Source organism: Chamaea fasciata, unplaced genomic scaffold, assembly GCF_029207755.1.
Source record: "Chamaea fasciata isolate MVZ Bird 193981 ecotype frontalis unplaced genomic scaffold, bChaFas1.0.hap1 SCAF_5, whole genome shotgun sequence".
Classification (NCBI taxonomy): Eukaryota; Metazoa; Chordata; class Aves; order Passeriformes; family Sylviidae; genus Chamaea; species Chamaea fasciata.
Window position 1 is genome coordinate 59,091,038 of NW_027094090.1, and position 21,664 is coordinate 59,112,701.

At 39.3% G+C, this 21,664-nt stretch overlaps 1 protein-coding gene across 5 annotated transcripts in view; it reads right to left on the reverse strand.

Moving 5' to 3' along the window:
* The window catches only part of KIAA1549 (KIAA1549 ortholog), a 141,454-nt gene that overhangs the window by 34,351 nt on the left and 85,439 nt on the right, over nt 1-21,664 (reverse strand). For all 5 annotated transcript variants that reach the window (XM_066183891.1, XM_066183890.1, XM_066183893.1 and 2 more), the window contains exons 7-10: nt 18,763-18,822; nt 16,033-16,178; nt 9,489-9,666; nt 7,208-7,392 (exon numbers count right to left, since the gene is read on the reverse strand). In XM_066183891.1, the coding sequence (XP_066039988.1) occupies nt 7,208-7,392; nt 9,489-9,666; nt 16,033-16,178; nt 18,763-18,822 (569 nt within the window). The remainder of the gene's footprint in view (nt 1-7,207; nt 7,393-9,488; nt 9,667-16,032; nt 16,179-18,762; nt 18,823-21,664) is intronic.

Sequence of the window (21,664 nt, forward strand, 5' to 3'; positions counted from 1 at the left end):
ATTACAAATTAAGGGAACTCTTTTCTGAACTTGTGAAACAAACAAACACATTCTAGCATAGCTTTCACCATCTGCACAGAGCATACAGACAACACAGTCCAAAAACACATCCTCTCTACAAATAATGAGAGAAGTGCTACCACTTTTAACTAAAGGCTTCCAAGATAGAGAATAGGTCAGCAATTTTCATTTATTTTTTCATTCTGGTATTTTGTTGGGTTCAATGATTCACACATTTATATACCTAAGAGGGATTTAACATGCACAGAAAGTACATTCCCATACACTGCAGAAATATTCTGCTTGCTGGAATGAAACTGCAAGTTTCAACCACAAGTGGGTAGCACATTAAAACCTTAGGCAACAATGATTTAACGTTGGCGCGTTTCCATGCTCCCAAAACATTGGGAGCTAAATTCTACAGCAGATTATCGTCTTTTGCTAGGAGAGAAAAACTTATTTCCCCAGTATTAATCTCAGAGGTTTATTATGTTTAGGATGGCACAACACTTACCTGTATCTTGAAAACAGATTCTTTTTGTTTAACTCCTTTGGAAAAGTAACCACTACATAAACATGACTCTATAAATCCACTGATCACGTACATTTTGAATGGCTTATTCAATTCTACTCTCCCTCTTTCAAAACAGATAGAATTGGAAAATGTTCACAACTATTTAAAGGTTCAAATGCCAGTTCAGAAAAAGAGATTAGAAAACTGGAGCTCCTCTGACTGGAAAAAGAGGTGACATAGATAGCAATGAGACAGAGGTCTATAAAGTCAGGATTGGCAAAGATGAAGTGCCTAGGAAATCAGCTTCTCCCTGTCCCCTTCAATACAAGGACTAAGGGGCACCACAGAAAACTTAGAATTAGCAGGAAAAAAGCAGGGTGAAACAAGATGATGTGGTTCTTCATGTAACACGCTGCCGAAATGCCTGTCAGCAGCTGAGGTGAGTTCAGAAGGACCAAACAAGTTCATGGAAAAGAAGTATGTTGAGGGTTGCTAAATATCATGGCTTCCAGACACAGTCCTCGAGACACAAATAACTGGAGGCTGAGGAGTTGCTCAAGGCAAAGCAATCCATATATCTGCCTGGTCTTTCTCCCCTTCTCTAGGCTTTTCCTTGTGACATCTGGGTTAGCTGGCCTTTGGAATGATCTCAAGACAGACAGTCAAATGCTTCTGGGAAAGCAGATAGAGATATTTTACTTTTTATACCTATTTGTATAAGCAGTATATCTAAATGTGATATTTTATTTCTACCATTTGTGAATAGTTAATCCTCATTACAGAAGAGTTACAACAAAAGAGGTCTTTCAAAGGAATTGCCATCAGAGAAATGTATTGTTGAGAAGTAATGAAGAGGTTGAATACTGCATCCTTTGTTAGAAACCAGCTATTGACTCTGAAGGAGATCCTGTATGCCATCTCTATAAAGACAACAGTTTGGATAGATAGTCAAGGTAGCTATTAGAAATGAACAGTATTTGTTATGCAAACATGAATCTCTTGCATAAACTCATAAACTCAGTTTTCAAGTAGTTTTTATAAAATTGGTGTCAGCTGCCTTTCTTAACATGAGGATCTTTTGACTGAATTTTTCTGCAATGCAGAGCTGTTGCCCAACATTATACAGATGAACAAAAGGATTACAGGATGTCAAAACATCACAAGAATTTTTTGCATCAGGAGCAGAAGCCTAGTATTTAGCCTCCAGCAGGGCTGGCCTCTGATCTTGGGAACATTCAAGAGGTAGTCTACTGACTATACAGTAATAAGCAAAATTCTCAGTTCAGAGGTGTGAAGTTACACCTGACACATGACATTTGGATATCAGATATTCCTGCTTGGGGGGGGAATAAAAATCCACACAAGTGCCTCTCAGACATCTCGCAGGAGGCATGACTCATTACCTGTGACTGTGAGCGGATTAGAGCAGACATGCAAGGGCTGGTGACAGTCCCCAGGTGATGATGACACTTCAGCTGAGCTGTGCTGGCACACGAGGCAAACTGGCAGCCCTCCAGCTCTGGCATTACCTGTGCTGCAGCTCCAGGAGAAGGCGCAGTACTTTGTCCAAGGCTCTGTGGGGACCAACCCACTCCACCTCTGCCATGTGTAAACACACACAGGGAGGACACTGAACCAGAAGGACATATTCAGTCTCTAAGAAGCACAGTGGCATGCAGAAGGCTCCAGAGAGGAGTGACATCTGACTGGAGAAGCAGGCATTCTTCTCCATGAGTTTTAGGATGCGCCCTTGGGTAAACAAGGAAATGAGCAAGCCATTCAAAGGTATCACTGCAAAAGCCATGACTTCAGCACACCCAGCATTTACGGGAAAACATCCAAAACCTTCTGAACTGCCAATTAGCTTGTCCAGTTCTTGCCATTAGGGCAGGGAGCCCTTCCCTGAATAACTGTCTATAGCTGAAGTTATCTCCGTGAAGTCCTAGGAAGGGATCTGACATTTTTCTTCGAATACTTGTACACAGAGAAGGAAAAAGGAAACCCCTAGAGAACCAGGTTCCATGTTAATTTTTAGATGTCTGCAGAGAAAGAAATAATACTGCTGACTCTGCTTCCATTGTGGATAACATGTAAAATGATTTTTTGCTCTCTGGGAAAGAGGAAAGGAGTGGTTTTGCACAAAAACATCAGAGGCCCAGTACAGGTATGTTGGATTATACTTTTTTCTGACATGGGGCAACTGAGAGGCGTTTAGAAAACTTTTATCCTATTTTCAGTTTCATGCGAAGGGTGAGACAATATAGATGTTACAATTCATGCTATCATAATCAGAAGCCAACTATTTCTTAACTACTTAATTATTAAACAGACTACGTGAGCCTTCTGTAAGGCTTTGAGAATTCTCTACAAATCCATTTCCCACACAGGTACAGAGTAAAATGATGGTTTGGGCATTAATGAAATTTATTGAGCTTTTCATGAAGGAAAAATAACAAATAGCAAAAATCCAGTTGCCCACAAAAGCCACAGCTTCTTTGCAGGAAAAAAAAAAGCTTGGGACAAGCAAAAGGTTGGGACAGTGTTATGGCAGATACAGGCAAGGGGAAGAGAAAATTCTGTTATTTAAAAATAGCACATATGCACCTTTTTACTTCATAAGGCAAAGACATCTTAATCCAGTGCAACAACCCAGGTCACATCAAGGTGAATTTCCAGTAGGATGCTATGGCTTACAGAACAAGTCATGAATATTTGATGTGCCCTTTAAATATCTTAGTATCATCTCTTCAAAAGAATTATCCTTGCACAGACCAATGAATCTTGCATAGATTCACTGCTCTCCCGTTTCCTTAACTCTCAGTTTAAAAAGCATAAAATTAACTTTGATCTAAGCATGTTTTCCCATTTAATCTCCACAATGGAAGAGGAAACTCAACATTTTACAGGTATTATTAATCCTGTTTTGACGCAAATGGATGGATTAGCAAATCACAATCCCTTCAAGACCCTTTATTTTGTCTTACTTCATGATGGAACCTGGTTTTGCTACCATCAATCACCACAAAAGTTTTATTTCCCATGTATTTATGTTTATATTCACTGGGCCAGCAGATAAGTAAAAAATCCCTTAATAATAGGCTCCCTCTCTAAACTCTTTGCAGGAAGTAACATTATAAATCTTTTTAAACAGGATCCTTGTGCCATCCTGTCTGCAAGACATTGATTCTATAATGAAGCTGGAAGGCTAGTTGGAAAGAACACAAACTGGTGGAGTGGTACATCCAATGTGCAGAACAGACCTTTGCTGTATACAGTCCACCTTGCCTGTGTCATTATCTCAGAAGAAACATTATCCTTGCTATTATCTGCACTGCCTTTGAGAATGACCTGGCCTTAAGGGTGGGGCCAAGCAGCACATCTGGACTCAAGCCCAGCTTCAAGGCCGCTGTGGCACATGAATATTGATGCAATCCTGGGTACTTCTGTGGACTTGTCACCACAGGTTCTGGGTATTTTTCAACACAGCCGTGTGGGAAAACTCAACTGGGAAATCTGCTATTACTGACCACCACAAGTGAGGGACTGTGACCCAACTATTCTGAAAGGGTGTCCACAGAGCACTTAAGGGACCAAAGGCAGTTAGGTGTGCTGGCATGATATGCTGGCAGTATGACTGAATTGCTGAGTAGAACATCTACCTTGTGACCCTCACCTCACCAAGGTGCACCCAAGCAGCCATTTCCCATACACCCAAAAGTCATATAGGGTCTAATTGACAGCAGACTTTAGTACTGGGTTCCTTCCTCAGAAGATAGATGATGAAGTTATGAAGCTTATGATTTACTTTTAATGGTGGCCACAGGAACACAGGAATCACAACTCCTCTGAAAAAGTAAACCTTTACATAAAAAGGATTTAAAATAAAACTTGTATTGTCTGAGTGAATACCCAAACACTTCAGGAAAATCCAGGAGTTTCAAAGCAGAATGAAACAATTAATTGAAAGAAGAGAAGAAAGGAAACATATGACTGACACGTGCAGCTACAGAATCAGTAAAATTTGTAGGGTCTAAGAATCTCTCTGAAGAGGATAATGCAACTTTGTAAGAGAGATTCTAACTAAGAATAAAAAGCTCCTACATGACCTGTGGCTTATTTATGCAATCTGCATTTACAGAGTTCTCTCTCTTGATGTTCCAAGGAACGAGCCTTTTAGTCTTGTCTCTGCAGCACGAAGCAAACAGGCTTTTTCCCCTCACTCCCAAGCCCATTCCAGGCTTTTAAGCCACAGGTAACGTAATTTGCTATCAGCTGCTACTGGAAATTCTAATGGATTATTCTACTGCCCACTGAATTGCTGTGTTAAAGTTGCTAATTGAAGACACTGAAGAAAGACTGGTGACACTCCTGGAGATCCACCAGTGGAGTATGATATCCAGTATCAGCTGAACAAGAAACAGGTGTCTCAGTCTCTTATCTTCCAATCAACACACATTTTCAAGCACAAAACATATTACAGACTTATTACAAGGTTGAAAAATATTGTCCTCTATTTCTAGTATGGATATGCCATATATATGCTAATGAAAAATTCTATATTTACATGAATTTTTTGTTAAATATTAATGGAAGTGAGAAGAGCTAGCACACTATAAATGCATCTTTACCTTTTTTACAAATGAAATATAGATTCCAAGAGAAAAAGCTCAGATCTTTAACCAAATATCTTTCTATTTACTGAGGTAGTGCAGGCTTTCACCTTCTTTCAGTACCAAGGTCAAGCTCTGAAAATAATTGTGGCTGTGGTGAGGAAGCCTAGTCCATTTTTATGGAGTTTATTTACAGACATAAATCCCTGACCACATGATGACACTCCTTTGATCACTTCTTTGCATTTACTCTAATAAAAAGTATAAAATATACAGACAATTTTAGAGGGCAGGATCAAGCCAAATGTCCCTAATAACTTGTATGCTGTTTTGACTGTCTGGGGGTCTTTGGTGGTGGTTAAACACGCCCTATTCTGACCTGGAATTCCAACCCACTGTTTGAAGACATGAAATCCCAACGACAGCCTGATAGTAAGGACGCAAGAATACTGCTTTTTTTCTGGGAAAAGGAGGAAATGGTTTGCAAAGTAGGTTCTTCCAGTTGCTTGATGTGCAAAGCGATAAAAATTTAAGACACTTTTTATTGCTTTACCTCCAGTGGCACAAGGATTAAACTAGATGTCCTTACTGGTTCTTTCTAGTTTGCTTACAGCAACTTCCCCAAAGAAGGCAAAGTGACAGATTCCCTAGGCAATCCAAAATAAGACTTGCATATAAACAAGATGAGGCTTCTGACTCATGAATGATTGAGATGAAGAATATTGTGGAAGCAGTGGGGAAAAGCAACTGAGCCATTTTCTTTAACAGAAGTAATTATATGAAAGATGTTTCTGGCCTTACAGCCAATACAACCCAACTGCTTCCTTACAAAAAAAGCTTGTGATAGCAGAGAGGTACTGAAAATGTGATCAAACAGTGTACCAAGGGTAGTGGCCCTCTCCTGCCTCTTTCGTATGACCCTTCTCAAATTAGTCAAAACTACTGTGGGAAACTTCCTCAGTCAAAAATGTGTGTTACATATTACCACAGCAGAGGTGAAACAAGGTACTGGGGGTGGCATTCATCAAAGGGTACCACTTGTTGCCAGCCTGGATCCTGACACACAATTCACAGTCGCAAGACAAGTGGAAGTTGGTATTGATTTGTTCTGACTGCTTTGGAAGTGCAGGCGCTTTCTGTTTCTCTCATCTTTCACATCATTAATTATCTTGAAAGAGCATGGTGTACAGACAAGGCTTGTTATGGAGAAAAGTGTGTGACTGAACGTGAGGTCACAGTGCAGAACATGAATGCAGTACCACAGGATTAACACAGGCAGATTATTTTGCCTTTATTAATGCCTCTGGAGGTATAGTCAGTAACAAGCATTTCTGACACACAGGCTCTCTTTGGCTGTCAAAAGAAAGTAACCTTTCAGGCACTTTATCATTCTTCTTATTGAATACGTCCTTTGTGAAAAACCTGGATCACAATTTTTTTGATTTATGCTCTTGGGCAAGAAAAAGACAAGAGTACTGAATTTCTCACTATCCTAACCAACACTGGCCAACAAGCTCATTTATGCAGGTACACAAAGATCCACTAATGAATGTTCTAGTACTGCAACAGGTTCTCACAACTGCAACAAAAAGAGCCCTGGCAGAACATGGAGCACCCAGGATAGGTTCTAGCAAATTCTAGTTCCAGAATGAAGTATTATGGGTGGTACACTTTAGCTGTCAGATTTGGTTAGCAGAAGCTCTCAAAAAAAAATAAATTCAGCCTTCTGGGGAAAACAAGGGTCAGCAATTCAAGACTCAGTACATTTCTTCTTATTCAGTCCCATCCACAGCCTTGAAATGAAGTGATAAAGAAAGGTTCCTTTCAGCCTCAGTGCCCACATTTCAGAAGGATGGATCTATCTAATGCAGTATCAAGTACCCAGGAGAATAAATAAAACACTGTGGGATTCTTGACTTCAACTATCATTAGACTGCTTTCCTGTTCCCACTCCCCCCGTAAACTGGAATGCTCTGAAACTGTGTTGACACATGCTAGTTAAGGATGCCAGGTATTCCTCAGAGTCTCACATCGTTTATTCTCAGAATACTCAAGCTCCTCTCAGCACAGCTTCCCCTTTTACCTTCTGTCGCTGCTGAATGTTGCTCACTGTGTCTGGCTGGAACTCCAGCTTGTCTGTTCGGCAGAGCTTCCAGTATAAAATAATAACAATCAGGAGCACCACGGCAACCGGGACTGCTACCCCAACGATAATCCAGAGGTTGCCATTCTGTGTCTCTGAAGCGGACTCCTTCAGCTTCTCCACAGCTGTAAAGTTAAAAGGAAGACAGCAAAACCATGTTGTTATGTTTTAAACTGAGGACACTTCAAGGTTATTTTTAAGGTCTTGTAAATGCTAGTTAAGACATTTATCAGAAACCAGCTGCACATCACAGGAAATGGCATATCACTGTAAGTTAAGGTATGTCATGCTCAGGAAGCATGGAGCAGGAGATCATTTGTCCTGGCCCACCTTCTGAAGACTCGTGCTTAAAATACTAACGAAAATGGCATTTCTGCCACACCATCCTGTAACCCAAAACTAAGCTGACATAGTGAAATGGGTCTAAAAAAATTACCACTAGCAAAGGTAAGACAGACTTTCCAACACTGCTGCCTGTTTTCTGCTTTAGGCAGTATCACCAGCTGCCTCTTTAACATTTTGTTATCAAAAACAATTTGAACCTCCTCCACAAGGTGTATAGCTCTGCACTGATGATTACTTTTTTTCTTCTCTCTGTTTCATTGTCAGTGTGTGAGATCCTTTAGCCCCAAGCAGAAGACAAAACTGGTGGAAAATGTAATCAAACAAGTCATTTTTGTAAAAGGGAAACTGAAATAAATGACAAAACATTTATTTGATAATTTTGCAAAGTGGTTTATTATGGGACTAAAAACTGTAGCAATAATACATTTCTAGTCAAATTGATGCACTTTCGAAAAATGATGTTTTCAAGTTATTTTTTTCAATACATCATTTTACTAGTAGCCATTTCAATGATGAGCCTAGAACTTAAAGGAACACAGAAATCTTATAATTTATATATCTAGCAGCTCATTTCTGGCATTATGCTTTCTGTTATAAAAATAACCTTTTTTTTGGTCTAGTTTCTTCCAATAGAAGCTTTTAAGGATTTTTATGGTTCTGTGACTCTTAGAAGAACTTTCTAATGACAGGTCAAAGATAACAAGTTTCAACATGCACAATAAGCTATGAACACTTTAAGAAGTTTGTCCAACATTTATCATTTTTGTAAAGAAAATTTATTCTTGCAACTCTTTTCACTTTGGTCTAACCAGTATTACAGTCCAATAATGGATATTAAGCAGATGTAGATGAGCTACTGACCTATCTGTGCACAACTGTTTTAATGAGGGACAAAATTTAGAAACACATACAGATGGTAAAATTATTACTATTTTCTTTCTTTTCTTTCTGCAGAGAATTTTAAATATCAGACACATGCTTGTTCTGTTGGCAAAATACCCTGTGGTACCATGTAACTCATGCCTCCATATTGCACAGAAATGAGAAAAGGTAATTAAGCATTCATACCAATGAGGTATTTTGCAGATCATACTTGTCTGTTCCTAAGATACCTTTAAGTTTCTTTCCTGACTGTAATACAGAATTTTGAGTAGGTATTCTGTCTTGCTACTAACAGAGAATTCTTTATATACCAGGCCTCCCGAATAAGGTAATTATACGACTTTACATGACCTATCCTATTTATTCTGATGTGTATCTAGTAAAAAATATCACATTAATTTCATATTATATTCATTAAAAGATCATATTACTTATGTATTACTGATGGACAAACAAAACCAAGGTCAATCACATTCAGTGGAAGAAATAAATGCCCCAACTACCCTTAGTGTACATCTTCCACAGAGAAAGTACTTCAGACAAAAAAGCAGTGACTTGTGTTAAAATACACTGCCATCACTCAGCTAAAGGAAACACGCATTTCATACCAACACCCTTCCATCTCACAACTGTGAGGTTTGTGCAAGCCCCTGGGCAAGGCAAACTGAAAAGAAACACTGGACTAGCAGGATGAGATGAAAATGGCAGGAAGGTCTTTAATCAGCACAGTACTTTTCCAGCACAAGCACGGAGTGAATGCAGTGAGGCTGGACTTAAGGACCCCGCTGCAACCCTAAGCTCAGCAGGGTCTTCAAGAGGCAACACTGCATGGCTCACTGCAAGGCTGCTAAAACTGATTTCCTCAGGAGAGTCAAAGCTGCAGCACTCCAAGAAAAAACCACCACAACAGTGGGCACTGTGCAGTGCCACAAGCTAAAGACACCCTTCTCCTGTTTGCCTTTGCCGGCACCGGTGTGCATGTGACGGGGCTTACGCTGTGCAACGCTGCCTTCAATGCGGTACCCAAGGATGATGGCAGCCCGCTGGATATCGACTCTGTTCATCAGGTCTGAGCACTTCAGAGCACTCAGTCTCTCCCCATCTTGGTCCTCCACGAAATAGATCAGCTCCACGGGGTTATCAACACCAACTAGGCGTGACACATTCACAATCTGAAAGGAAATTGCAAAGCTTTTACATTTGAAGTTGTATTTATTTGGAGCTCCCATACATTTGGTTTTACAGTTCTCTCTCTCCCCTACTGTAACTGAACAGAAAATTTCAAGAGAAGTGATCACTTATAAAATACATTCTTATGGCAAACCTTTCCTTTTTCCCTCCTACTTGTATTATAACAATGTACACATCTGGTAAGTAAGAGAACTGCTTTCACTCTAAAGATGCCAACTGCGCCACCCTGGAAGCCTCTACTGCCTTTAGCAATCGGTGGTTAGAAGAAGTGGGACTGCACTTTTCCCTTCTCTAAATACCTGCTCTGTGATTTGTTATTCGTTACATATACACCTCTCTGCTCCAGTTTTTCTAAATGTTAAGCAGCTACACAGGCGAATATTCTGTTAGCATCAAATAAAACTTGGCTCTTTTTCAACTTAAGCACTTGCACAGTCACCTTCATCCTCCAAACAGCTCCCCTTGGCATCCACCTTTCTTCAGGAAGGAATGTATTTGACGCTGTGGGAAGCAATTCTTCCTACCTACATCTAAAGGCATTAATAATCAAAAGAATGCATGCTATGAGGTAGCCCTGTAGATACTTCCCTAACCACCAAACATCTACATTGCATATGAGAACCACATAACTTTGAATTCCTGTAAAATTACAGAATATATAACAACTTTTTATGTAACAACTCTCCTCTGTTTAACCATTTACCATGTAATGGTGAGCTCTAACAAGTATTAGGACAAAAAATAATAAGAGGTATTTTTTTTTTTTTTTAAGAGTTTGAAGGGCTCTGGAAGGAATTGACATAAATAGAGCAATATATTTTGCTTCCTTCAGAATTATCCTTCTGCTATAAAGTACATATTTAATAAATTATAATCTCAGAAACTGCCCACAGGCCTAAGGTAAAGCAAACACACAAATGTTTGCATGTCTGAGGCTTACAAAAGCAAATCTTTGTATTGTTTTCTTCCCTAGTTTCCAACGAAACAAATCACGTTGAAGGAAACAAGTACAATTTCTAGCTCAGTGGGAACGATGTTCTGGTTTTGGGGAACAGCAACTCAACACGTCCTAAAAAAGCATCTCCCAGGAATGGTAACAGCAAGCTGTATATATATATATATTAAAAAAAAATAAAGAAGGGAGAAAAATGGAACAAGAGAAAGCCCAATTGTCATAAAAGTCTTCTAGGGCAAATCAACTGAAAGAAAAGAATAATGTTCAGTGTCAGCCATATTTGATGCAAGAAACAGTATCTACAAATAGAGCAGAAAAATATGCAGATCTCTGAAACACAGCAAGAGCTGCTAACAGGACCTTTTAAATGATGCTGCTGCTCACCTGAACACCAGTCCCTCTTCTACAGCTAAGGGAAAACAAATCCCTGACTGAAGATAACAAAACAGCATCAATAAATAAGGTTTCAACACACATATTTGGTGGCTGTGAAGCTAAATTTGGCTTCATGGACCTCAAATATACAATTAGTTAACAAACGTCCACAGCTTTACATCATGTCTGCTTCAGGTAGGTTGCCACAGCCTGGTATCTTCTTCCAGCACAGATGAAACCCTCCCAAACAGCACTTAACTCACATGGAGAGTGAGTGCTTTAATTTTATGAAGCTCCTCTGTGCATAGCACAGCCACAGAATCAGAGAAAATTAGAAAATTCTTAAACTGAACTGTCATATATTTTACAGCCTGAGAAGAAGCCACGAAGAAGCATAATTATGTGTGTTACACACATCAGGTAATGGTCCCAAGCTGACTGAATGGGTTAACAAAGGAACTTCTCCACAGCTGCTTTTAGAAAAGACAGAGGGTAAGAAGGACAAGATTTCAGTGCAATTTGTCAAAACTGAAACTGTACGAATTTTAACACAGGATCAAAAACAACAGCATATGGCTCCCTATGCTGAGGAACAGGGATGAGTGAGAACAGTGAGAAGGGAGATAGGAAGAAGTAGCTGGAGGTATTTCAACACAGCATAGAGAACATGGGAACAAGCACAAGAAAGTTCAGTGAAGGTGCAGGCTACTGCTGATGAGCTAAGCTCACTACTGTAAGCTAAGTTTTATCTGAAATATTTCATTCTGAATACACAGTATTTTATGACTGCTCACACCACACAGAGAGAGAAGCTTCACAGAGAGAAGCTGCAGACATAATTTCAAAACCATGGGGAGATGGTTATGGATTTCTGTTCTGGGAAAGCTGATAACTAGTAGGGTAGTCTGGAAGCAAATACAAAACAATTAGATTAGTACATAAACACAGTACCTGTGACAGTATCAGTAGCTCAGTTTTCATCTCTGTCACACTGATTCACTAAATTTTACTTACTGATTTTTGTAACTAGCCTAGCCTCTGAGTTTTCTGAAACACAGGTAATGGCATACTGGGTTTAAACTGTTTCAGATCTGGTCATGGAATTGAGGTACACAGTCTCTGCGCCTGTTTTCAATAGAGTTTCTGTATTCTGAGGTTTGTGACACATGGTTCCAAATTATACTCTTTGTGCAGCTTCAGACTGGTTTAGTCTCTGTCTCTGAGAATGCTAAGAATGCAAGCAGAGACAAATACTATATGCCAGCCATCCAGCAAAGCAGCCCACATGTAAGGAAGCATTTAAGCATTTTACATTTATACTTTGGCAGTGAGGGATGACATAGGGAGGAAGGAGATACATTTTTAAACGCAGGAGGCAGAAAGTAGGGTGTGGGGGGAAAGAAAAAAAATAGAAGAAAAGACTAATTCAACTTCTGTGTACATAAATGATACCATCTTTGTTGATACTAGATGCGCATTTAACCTCCACAGAGGAAAGGCTTAACTGTGTTCAGGTGTCAGTAAATTTAATTTAAAGAGTGTTTTCAAGTGAATATCATAGGTCAGTGAACAGAGTTGCCTTGGTAACAAAATCTGGTTTATAATTTCAAGCACGGAAATACAAGTGGTGGGGAAGCTTCCAAGGCATTCTCAGAGTCCCAGCCAGCCAGTGGGATGTCCTGGCCAGCAATCCCCACAGGAGCAAGGAACCCCTGGGTGAACTGTTTCAGGGTCTCAAAGGCATGAGCACTACTTAGAAACAAGGAGATATGCACACACAATCTCTAATGCTCGTGCATGAGGATTATTTTCCTTTTTTTCCTTCCTTCATCACATTGGGAAAAAAAATCGAAAAGATCTTCTTTCTGTCTCAGAAGTATGATTTTAATGTCTGGGCAATTAATTCAGGCTGTACTGTGGTCAGCACACAGAGGTACAAACAGGCTGCGAGCAACCTGACAAGTTGCTGCCTGGGGCAGCAACTGGAGGGGCCAAAAGCCTCAGAGGAAAAGGTGAGCAGCAGTGCCCAAAGGCTTTATTTATAAACCTAAAAACTCACAGCAAACCAGGCTCTCCTCAGACAGGAGAGACAAACTGTCAGCAGAAACGAATTTTTGCCTTAATGAAAAGCTCAATCCAGTCATTACGTTCTCTCATAAACTGCTACTTCCTCACACACACTGCAACTAAAATGCTGCTTAACATGTTCTTTAAATCAGAACATTCCTCTTTGTTTAATTTACTAGGATCATCTTTCCACTTTCTATTAGATTCAAAGGACCAAGCATATTGAAAGGAAGAAAAATTAATTTTTTTTATTAGCTGCTGGTGTATTTTTTAAACTACAATTAAGCCATTTAATTCCTAAAAAATGTAATGAGAATTATTACAGTAAACTGTTGACAAAATGTAGCACGAGTCTCTGCAGATGCAATGCAAACCACAGGAAGCATGCGCCTTCAAATCTGCAGCAACAGAAGATGCATATTGAAAATATGTATGATTTACTCCGGGAAACATTAATACAACATCACACAAAAATCAGTGGAACTATCTGAAGTATAACAGCCAGGTGTGAGGCTTCAGAGGGGTTTTTGTACAAAATGGTTACAGGTTTTTTTTTCTTTTTATCGTGGAGTGCCACCTGTTAACAGCACAGACAGTCAAACAGGAGGGGAAAGCCTGCTATTTGGGTACCCTCCAAAGCTCTTTTTCAGACTGTCTAGGTTTAAAGCATAATTTTTAACATTCTTAGGTACTAACACATGCCTTTAGAAATGAAATCTAAACCTCACAAGGTATCACTTCTATTTCCTGAGCATGTGAAAGGAAACTAATATGCCTGCAGTAACATTCACAAATAATTGCTTCACCTCTTGACCTGCAGTCCTGATTTTCCACAGAGCTTAGAAATGTCACATTTCAATACACTATAAATATATTTCACCTCAGGAAAAACTCTGGTCTATAGGGTCACAACACAAGTGAAATGTGAGTCTAGTCTTTAATGGATATATATAAATGTTCTATTAATAAAACTATGCAACACTTTTCGTGCTGGCAGCTTTTGTTCTTATTTTCACTTCACTGTGCTCTACTATTATAGCAGTCACTGATTTGTGTGCAAGAAATATATATGGGAAAATCTGAATATAAAGCAGGAGAAACATTATTAGTTCTCCTGGGAGACACAAACACACTTCAAACAGAGTTTATAAACTTGGCTATGAGGAACAGAATTAACAGCAGTAGAAGGTTTATAGCAGATGCCCACGCACAAGATCCTCAGGTAACAGGGAACACCCTTGAAAGAAACTACCCTTCCGTCTGGAGCACACTACGAGGTGCATCAGCCCAGCAGCACACAACAGCCTCTCAGGCTGTCTCACCTGCCACACACCTGAACATCCTGCCAAGGGAGCCACCAAGGTGCTGTGGCACCTGCAGGTACCTGCTGTTGTCATGCAGGAAAGCAGGACACCCAACAAACACACCTCACTGCATGCATTCTATCTTTTCAGCCTCCCTTCTTCCACATCTTCTTTATTGCAGTTCTAACCCTTACTTGAAAGTGTGGGCTGGGAGCACCTGGAGAAGCCCTGTGATGGTAAGATGTGCTGACTGTAATGAATAGAATCCTCCTCTGCCCAAAGACAGCAGTTGGCAGGCTCTCTGCACTAATTAAGCAGCATAAATGAGCAGCACTGCTGTCTGGAACATGATCTGCACACCTCATCTTATGTCCCAGTACATAATACAAAGTCAAAAGAAAAATGCTGTATTTTCACTTTCCGAAGTACTACTCCTTATCTAAAAAAGGATGTGCCCATAATTTTGTGCATGAAAAAATAAATTACCTGAGCTTTACTGTGCAAAGCCATAAAACTGTAATCTAAACATACACATTTTATAGGCTGTGGTATCTTCTCTAGCAACATAAGGAATATTTGTTTAATTTATATGCAAAGGGAGGACAAAGGCATAATGAACAAGTGCAATAAGAGGTGTTGGGAATAGGAGATCTGAAGCAGACACCTATTTGCAGCAATTCAAAGCTGTACAGAAGAAAAATAAAATAAAATCTCTATTACTGAAACAGATGTTTCTGAGACAGGAAAGCAGAAGTAAGAACATCCCAACATCTGGAAATTTAAGTGGTAGCAAAAACTGTAGGATTAAATTAAATAAAGACAATAGGTCTGAAATGCAAAAAGGGCATCTGGGAGGTAAACCAACTGTCAATGAATTAGCTGGAAAAGGTAATTTTTAAGAAGATGAGCCATTAAAAAAGTACTTTGGCTTTTAGATTGTTGAACTGACTAGAAAGAACCATCAGAATTTAAAACTTTAAATTTAATATCCAAGTCTTCTTGAACTTTTATGTGAATAAATCCACCTGCGGCAAAATTCTAAAGCAGCACTGGAATCCAGATAACCGATGTTGCTATATACACAGAATTTGGCACGATTAATCATTTTTACCTGAAAACCAACCCTGAGACCAGAACTACTGTGATGAAGAAGAAGTTAAAGGGTAGAATGTACTACTTTACTGCTGCATCAATTCACACACAATTCTACTTTGTACTTCTACACCACTGCCAAAACATCACAGAGAGGTGTGAAGTAGCTGCCCCAGGAGATTATTTTTTTCAGATGATCATCCTGTCTCCTTTTGCTAGACACTCCATGAAAGCCAAACAAGACAGAACATTTTCAGAAGAAGATGTTGGTCAAATAATTTTCAATGTTGTTTCTAAGAAGCCATCAGATTTTTTTAGTAGGCACCTAATTAATTATTTGCATTTCTTACGTTTAGCTTAAAAGACTTACGTGGTGTTAAAAGAAATGTATTTTAGGTGCAAAACACAAGTATCACCAACTAGCTAAAGGTGACACGTGCTTTTGAGTTGTATTTCTCAACTCAAAACCTGACCACTTTGTTAACGCTCACATTAACTTGTTCAGTAATTTGTTAACCTTTATCTTTCATCCTCTGATTCTGAGCTCTTAATACCTGCACGATGTTGCTGCCCGCAAAGCTGGCCCGTCTCCAGATCCGCCCTCTGACCAAGGCCTCGTTGAACAGGTGTGCGAGTTTCCTCTCCATCTCAGCGCGGAACACCTCCTCCTGAACTCGCTGGTCCATGACGCCCAGGAGAACTGCATTGCACAGAAAGCAAGCCAACAAAACAAATTCACCAGTAAAACTTTTCTGTTTCTTCTCCACAACTTTGATTGCGAGCTTTGAGTCGCCCAGTGACAGCTCAGGGGCAATTCGAGAGCACCTGTACTTAAATGGGAATTCTGAGTTGTTCAGATGGAGGTTACATGGTGGAAAAGGGAGACATTTGGAGGGGAAAAAGAGTCAACATAAGTAATTTGGGGGGGGGGAAAAATTCAGGCAGAGGGTTTTTTTGGAACCTTAACCAGGCTAGAGAGACCCAGGATAATAAGGAAACTATTTCAATTCTGGAAACGCCTAAAATCATGAGCATTCAATGAATTTTTAAAAACTACTAGAAGAGAAAACATTGTCTGCTTCAACTAACTGCAGTCAAATTTTTGTGTTCAGAAGTGACACAGAGCTAGAGATGGGAGAGGGCAAGGGTTCAGAGTCATGGTGGAAAAGTAGAACAGCAGCACATGAATGAAGCTGCATATTCAAATGCAACTTCCCCTGATAAGATTAATAAGTATGCCAATCACTGCACAAAAAAAAAAGCTTTGCAGCCCTGCTCACTTGGCAACCAGGTACCCTGGGTCACTGGGGCAGCTAATGCTGAGAGGAATCCCTGAAGGAAAATGAAAAAAAAAAAGGGTGGACTTTTACTAGCAAGATGGCATCCAGTTAGAGAAATGTGGAGTGAATGGAGCTTTCAAATAATTCAGTCTTTCAGATAATCCAACTGAACAATCCTCCAGGACAGCAAACCAACTCACTGCTGACTGCATCAAATAAATTCAGTTTTAATTCTCCTCCACTAAAAATGACTGTATTGTTAGAAGTCGTTTTTTATGTGTTTCCACATTTATTTCCTTCTAAGTGTGGTGATAATAAAAAGCCCCCGATTAGATAAAAATTAATTAAATATAATTTTAATTTTTTTAAAATTTTTAAGCCAAATATATTAAAGCCACTTTTTCAATTTGAAGCTTTTTACCACAGATGTCAGAAAAAGGAAACATTTTCATGATTTCTCACTGAGATCAACAGTATCTGTCTTCTAAATTCAATCACAGATTAAGTATCTCAGAATTAAATAGCAAAATAGACAGTGACCTAAGGCTATTACATATACCAAGCTGAAAACTGTTCCTGCCTGTGTATTGGATTTCAGCATCAATAAATTATGTTTAATAGCATGAATTGTATTCTACAACAGAGGGAGAACACTGCATATCCCAGCTTTTTATGACTATTGGGATACATGCACATATATCTGGGTAATTTGATATAAAAAATCTTTACATGCATAGATTCTATCATTTTTCCATGGCATGATTCATTACCCTTACAATACAAAACACTGACTGAAAGCACTAACCCGGCCAAAGTCTACTAGCTCTTCCCAGAATCCTGCAAGAACTGAGACTACAAAAAATCCCTCTACAGCAAAAAAAAAAAAAAAAAAAAAGTTGATACAAGCAGCTTTCAGAATCTTGCAGGCAGGAAGTTTATTAAAACCCAAGGGAATGTGATTTCAGAGCTGGAAGAACCCATTTTTTTACTGCAGGAGCTAAGGGAATTTTCAGCAGCAATGGACAAATCTAAGGCTGAGCAAGAGAGGGAAGAGGTGTAGCCAAAAAAAGCCAAGATAAACCTCTAAGGAAGGACACCACTGGTTATGAGACACGCATAGGAGCTTCTCCCACATTAGCGAGCATTATCTGAAATTCTACACCTTCCTTCCCCAAAACAAATCAAGTGGGCTTCAGAAATTAAGGTGCAGTTTGGTTTCCTGCTGGAAGAGTAAAGTGGTGACCGGTGAGAGGTGAAAAAACCTGCAAAAAAGAGTAAGTCTATACAACAGGTGAACTATAGGTGATAAAAGTTCTAGGAAGACTAGAGGGTATCCAGTGGGGCACCTGCACCCTAAGAACAAGTTAAGGAGGCAAAAGCCTCCTCACCAGTCAAGCTTAAAAGCAGCAGGTAAGACCTACAGCAGGTAGGCAACCTCAACAGCCTTTGAGCACCTAAACGTGACAGCTCAACCACATCTGTAAATTACAGAATAAAACATTCAGAAGACTTTGTTGGGAGGGATCTTCTGTGAACGAATCAGAAGAGATCAATGAAATGTGATGAAACTCTTTCATGTACTCAGAATTCATCTATTTTCACTCTGTTTTATTCTGGGCATGTTTTGGTAGAAAGTGTCACATAAATAAAATTTTAATTTTCACTTAAAGTAGATATCTAAAAATCAATGTGGCATATTGACAACATGCAGAATAGACACTTTATGCCTGACAGTCTGAGTTGTTTCACTAAGAATGAACTGCCTTATAGACAAGAAGTGCTTTGTGAATTATCAAGGAATTTCAGTAGTTAATTCTGGACCAGGGATTTATATTTCGCAGATATTCCAGGTCACTGGGCCTTTGGTTTTAGAATTTATTCAGCTCAGACATGTTATTACCTCATAAAAATGCAGCACCCCTAAGCTATTGATATTTACGCAGGCTAGTTATCCCACTAACACAACTAATTGCACTTTTACTTACTCACAGAGACTGTACGTACCTGTTCTCACCCAGGAAGATTTCATCAACTGGGACACATTAAGCTTAGGATAATGAAAGGCTGAAGGAAAAACAGAATGGAGGAAAAACATCCGTAAGAACAGTATTCTGAGCAACATACACAAAACCAGAAGCCACTACATAATTTATACTGTCAGCAAGCATCTTATTTACACAGATGCATTACTGCTCCTGAGGCAACGCAGACACAATGGCAAGGAAAGTGCTCCGAACGTACACTGCTGAGTTTGTCTCTAACAAAAAGAAGCTAACTGAAACAGTCAGATTTATAATGTGAAAGACTTCAAGCTGCTGCACCGAGGTCATTGCTCCCAGGAATTGAAAAGCTCACTGTCTCAACTGTGACTCTTACTGAGCTAGCTGCAGGATCAGACTCTTGCTCAAAGGGCAGTGAGGCAACTCACGAGTGTCTCAGGATGAAAATAAGACCTTCTCCGAGGCAGAAACTACAAGGAAACGATAAATGTAAAGCAGAGAACTAAACACAAGAGATTTGTCTTCCAGACTTGTGCAGGGAGAAGCATTTCAAAAAAAACACCACCTTGATAATATTTTTTTTTACAAAACACACAAATAACTGCACGTAGAAACACTGCTGTAGACAAACCTCATGGCTTTTCTGTTTGATTTGGTGGCTCCAAGCTTTCTTAATTTCCAAACTTTTCAAAAAAAATCCTCTGCTCTAGAGGGAAAACTTTGCCTCAGTAAGGAAAACAGTCTATTTCTACTGACTTCAGTACAGATAAGATTTTTCCCAAGGTTTCCACTGGAGAGCAGTAAAGACATGTTGGGAAAGAAGTGAATATGGGGGCTGGGCCAACAGTTTCCTCAAGGGAAGTCTTAAGCTTCACTATGGCAATAAGGAAAAGGAATGGTCTTAACTTTGTCAAAATATTTAATCCAGATGCAGTTTGCTAAGCATTATACAAAGGTTAATTTTTAAACCATTTCATAGTCAGAAAGAATGCAGCACATAACAATTAAATGACCTGGCCCATGCTGGATCAATTTAAAATTAAAGATGTCTACAGCTGTGGAATAACTTACCACTACCTCACATTTCAGAGAAGGAGAAAATGGAAGTTTTTTGAATTTAATGATGCAAGAATTTGTAGACAAGCTGTTCTCTGTCAGTGTAACCAAAAATCTGATTCTTTTGCCCCTTAAAAAATTAGAAAAATTTTGGTTAACGTAAAAGCAGAAGAATCATTCGTTACATTTTACCTTTTATTTTCACAGATTTATAACTAACTCCTATTGGAAAAAAAAATATTTTTTTTTGGTTATTCCACCTTTATTTCAATAACAGTACCACTAGCCTCAAGATGACCATCTGGCTGGTACTCTGTGACTTACTATTCAGAAGGGTGTTAGAACATGGTCCTTCCTGAACAAGAAACACTGGCCCTCCATGCAAGTGATCAGGATGCACTAAATTTCCAAAATTCTCAGACAAGCAAAAAGCACCTCAAAGTCCATTTAAACACACCCATTTATTTTTGGCATCCTGCTACTCAACTCTCCTGATTGCAGCTTTTAGATTGAAATTCTATTTACTCTAGTCATGCAATTGTTTATTTCAATTTAGAAATGGAAGTTGAACAAAAAAAGCATCAACTAAACTGAAAACCGATTCCGTTGTCTTCTAACGCATGGAAAGAGCAGGATAAGGAAATCAAAAACCTTACAGTGACCACAATGCTTTGAACCCCTAGTAATTTTGAATTTTTTCTTCTTTAACCCAAAATCATGTTTTGCTTCAATACTTACTGTGCTCTTCACACTTTTTCTAATTAGTACTTGAAAATGATTTAATTCATGCAAATTGCTGGGTGACTTTTCATTAAACTTTCCACGGAATTAATGCAACTTAAAAATAAACCAACTTGAGCAGAAAATCTTGACATTGAAAATGAAGATGTGCTGCGATCATTGCCAACTTAGGCTAGGTTCTAAAACCTGACAGAGATTGCTGAAAATTGTCAGAAGTCATCAAACACAGGTTCCAACTCTTATACCACAGGTCACTGAAGTGTCTCACTGATACACAGATCTTGAGCTCATCTGAAATCTCAGCGCTGCAGCAAGATCATATCTGCAAGATTTCTAATGTCCTCTGGAACTAACAATTATAAACAGCACTGACTGATTGTTATTCTGAGGGGGAAGTAGGATAGACAAAATGCAATTATTAGCTAGATTGCAGCTGGTCTGCTAATGACTCTGGATGCATTAATGAAGTAGATGCTGGCATCATTAGAAGATTCTAACACACAGCCCTGGAGCACCATACCGTGTAACAGCACCAATTTGATGCTGAATGAAAAGGGAAAGGGTCACCTGGTCACCCAGAGACCTACTGACAGCAGCCTAAAGCACTTCACTCAGGCAGTGTGGCCACTGCCAGACGTTCTAAGGATCTCCGACTCTCTCCTACAGATGTGTGGGATCATGCAGGACAAATCTGCTATCGTGATGATCATTCTTAGCTCTGATAAATGGAGAACAATAGTGGAAATCATGGAGGGAATGCAGTATTTGAAATGAGAAGGCATGAAATGAAAAATAAGATGCCATGCAAATACTGGGGTGTGGGCAATAGCAACAGAGTGTCTGTTTAAAATCTGATCCAAAATCCACCCAGAAAAAAATTGCCAAATATTTCTGCAGTCCTTGGACCATATCATACAATTTTTTATGTATCCTATTGGCCTTGTAACATGTCCAAGACAGTCAAAATAGACGACATGCAACAAAGTGCTCCTTGGCACTGAAAAAAATAGCAAGTCCCAAGGCAGCCCTTTCTACTTCAAGTCCCAATCAAAACAAAGAGCTTTATTCAGGGTAGGTTCATGAAGGCAAATACTGCCATCTACTCCATA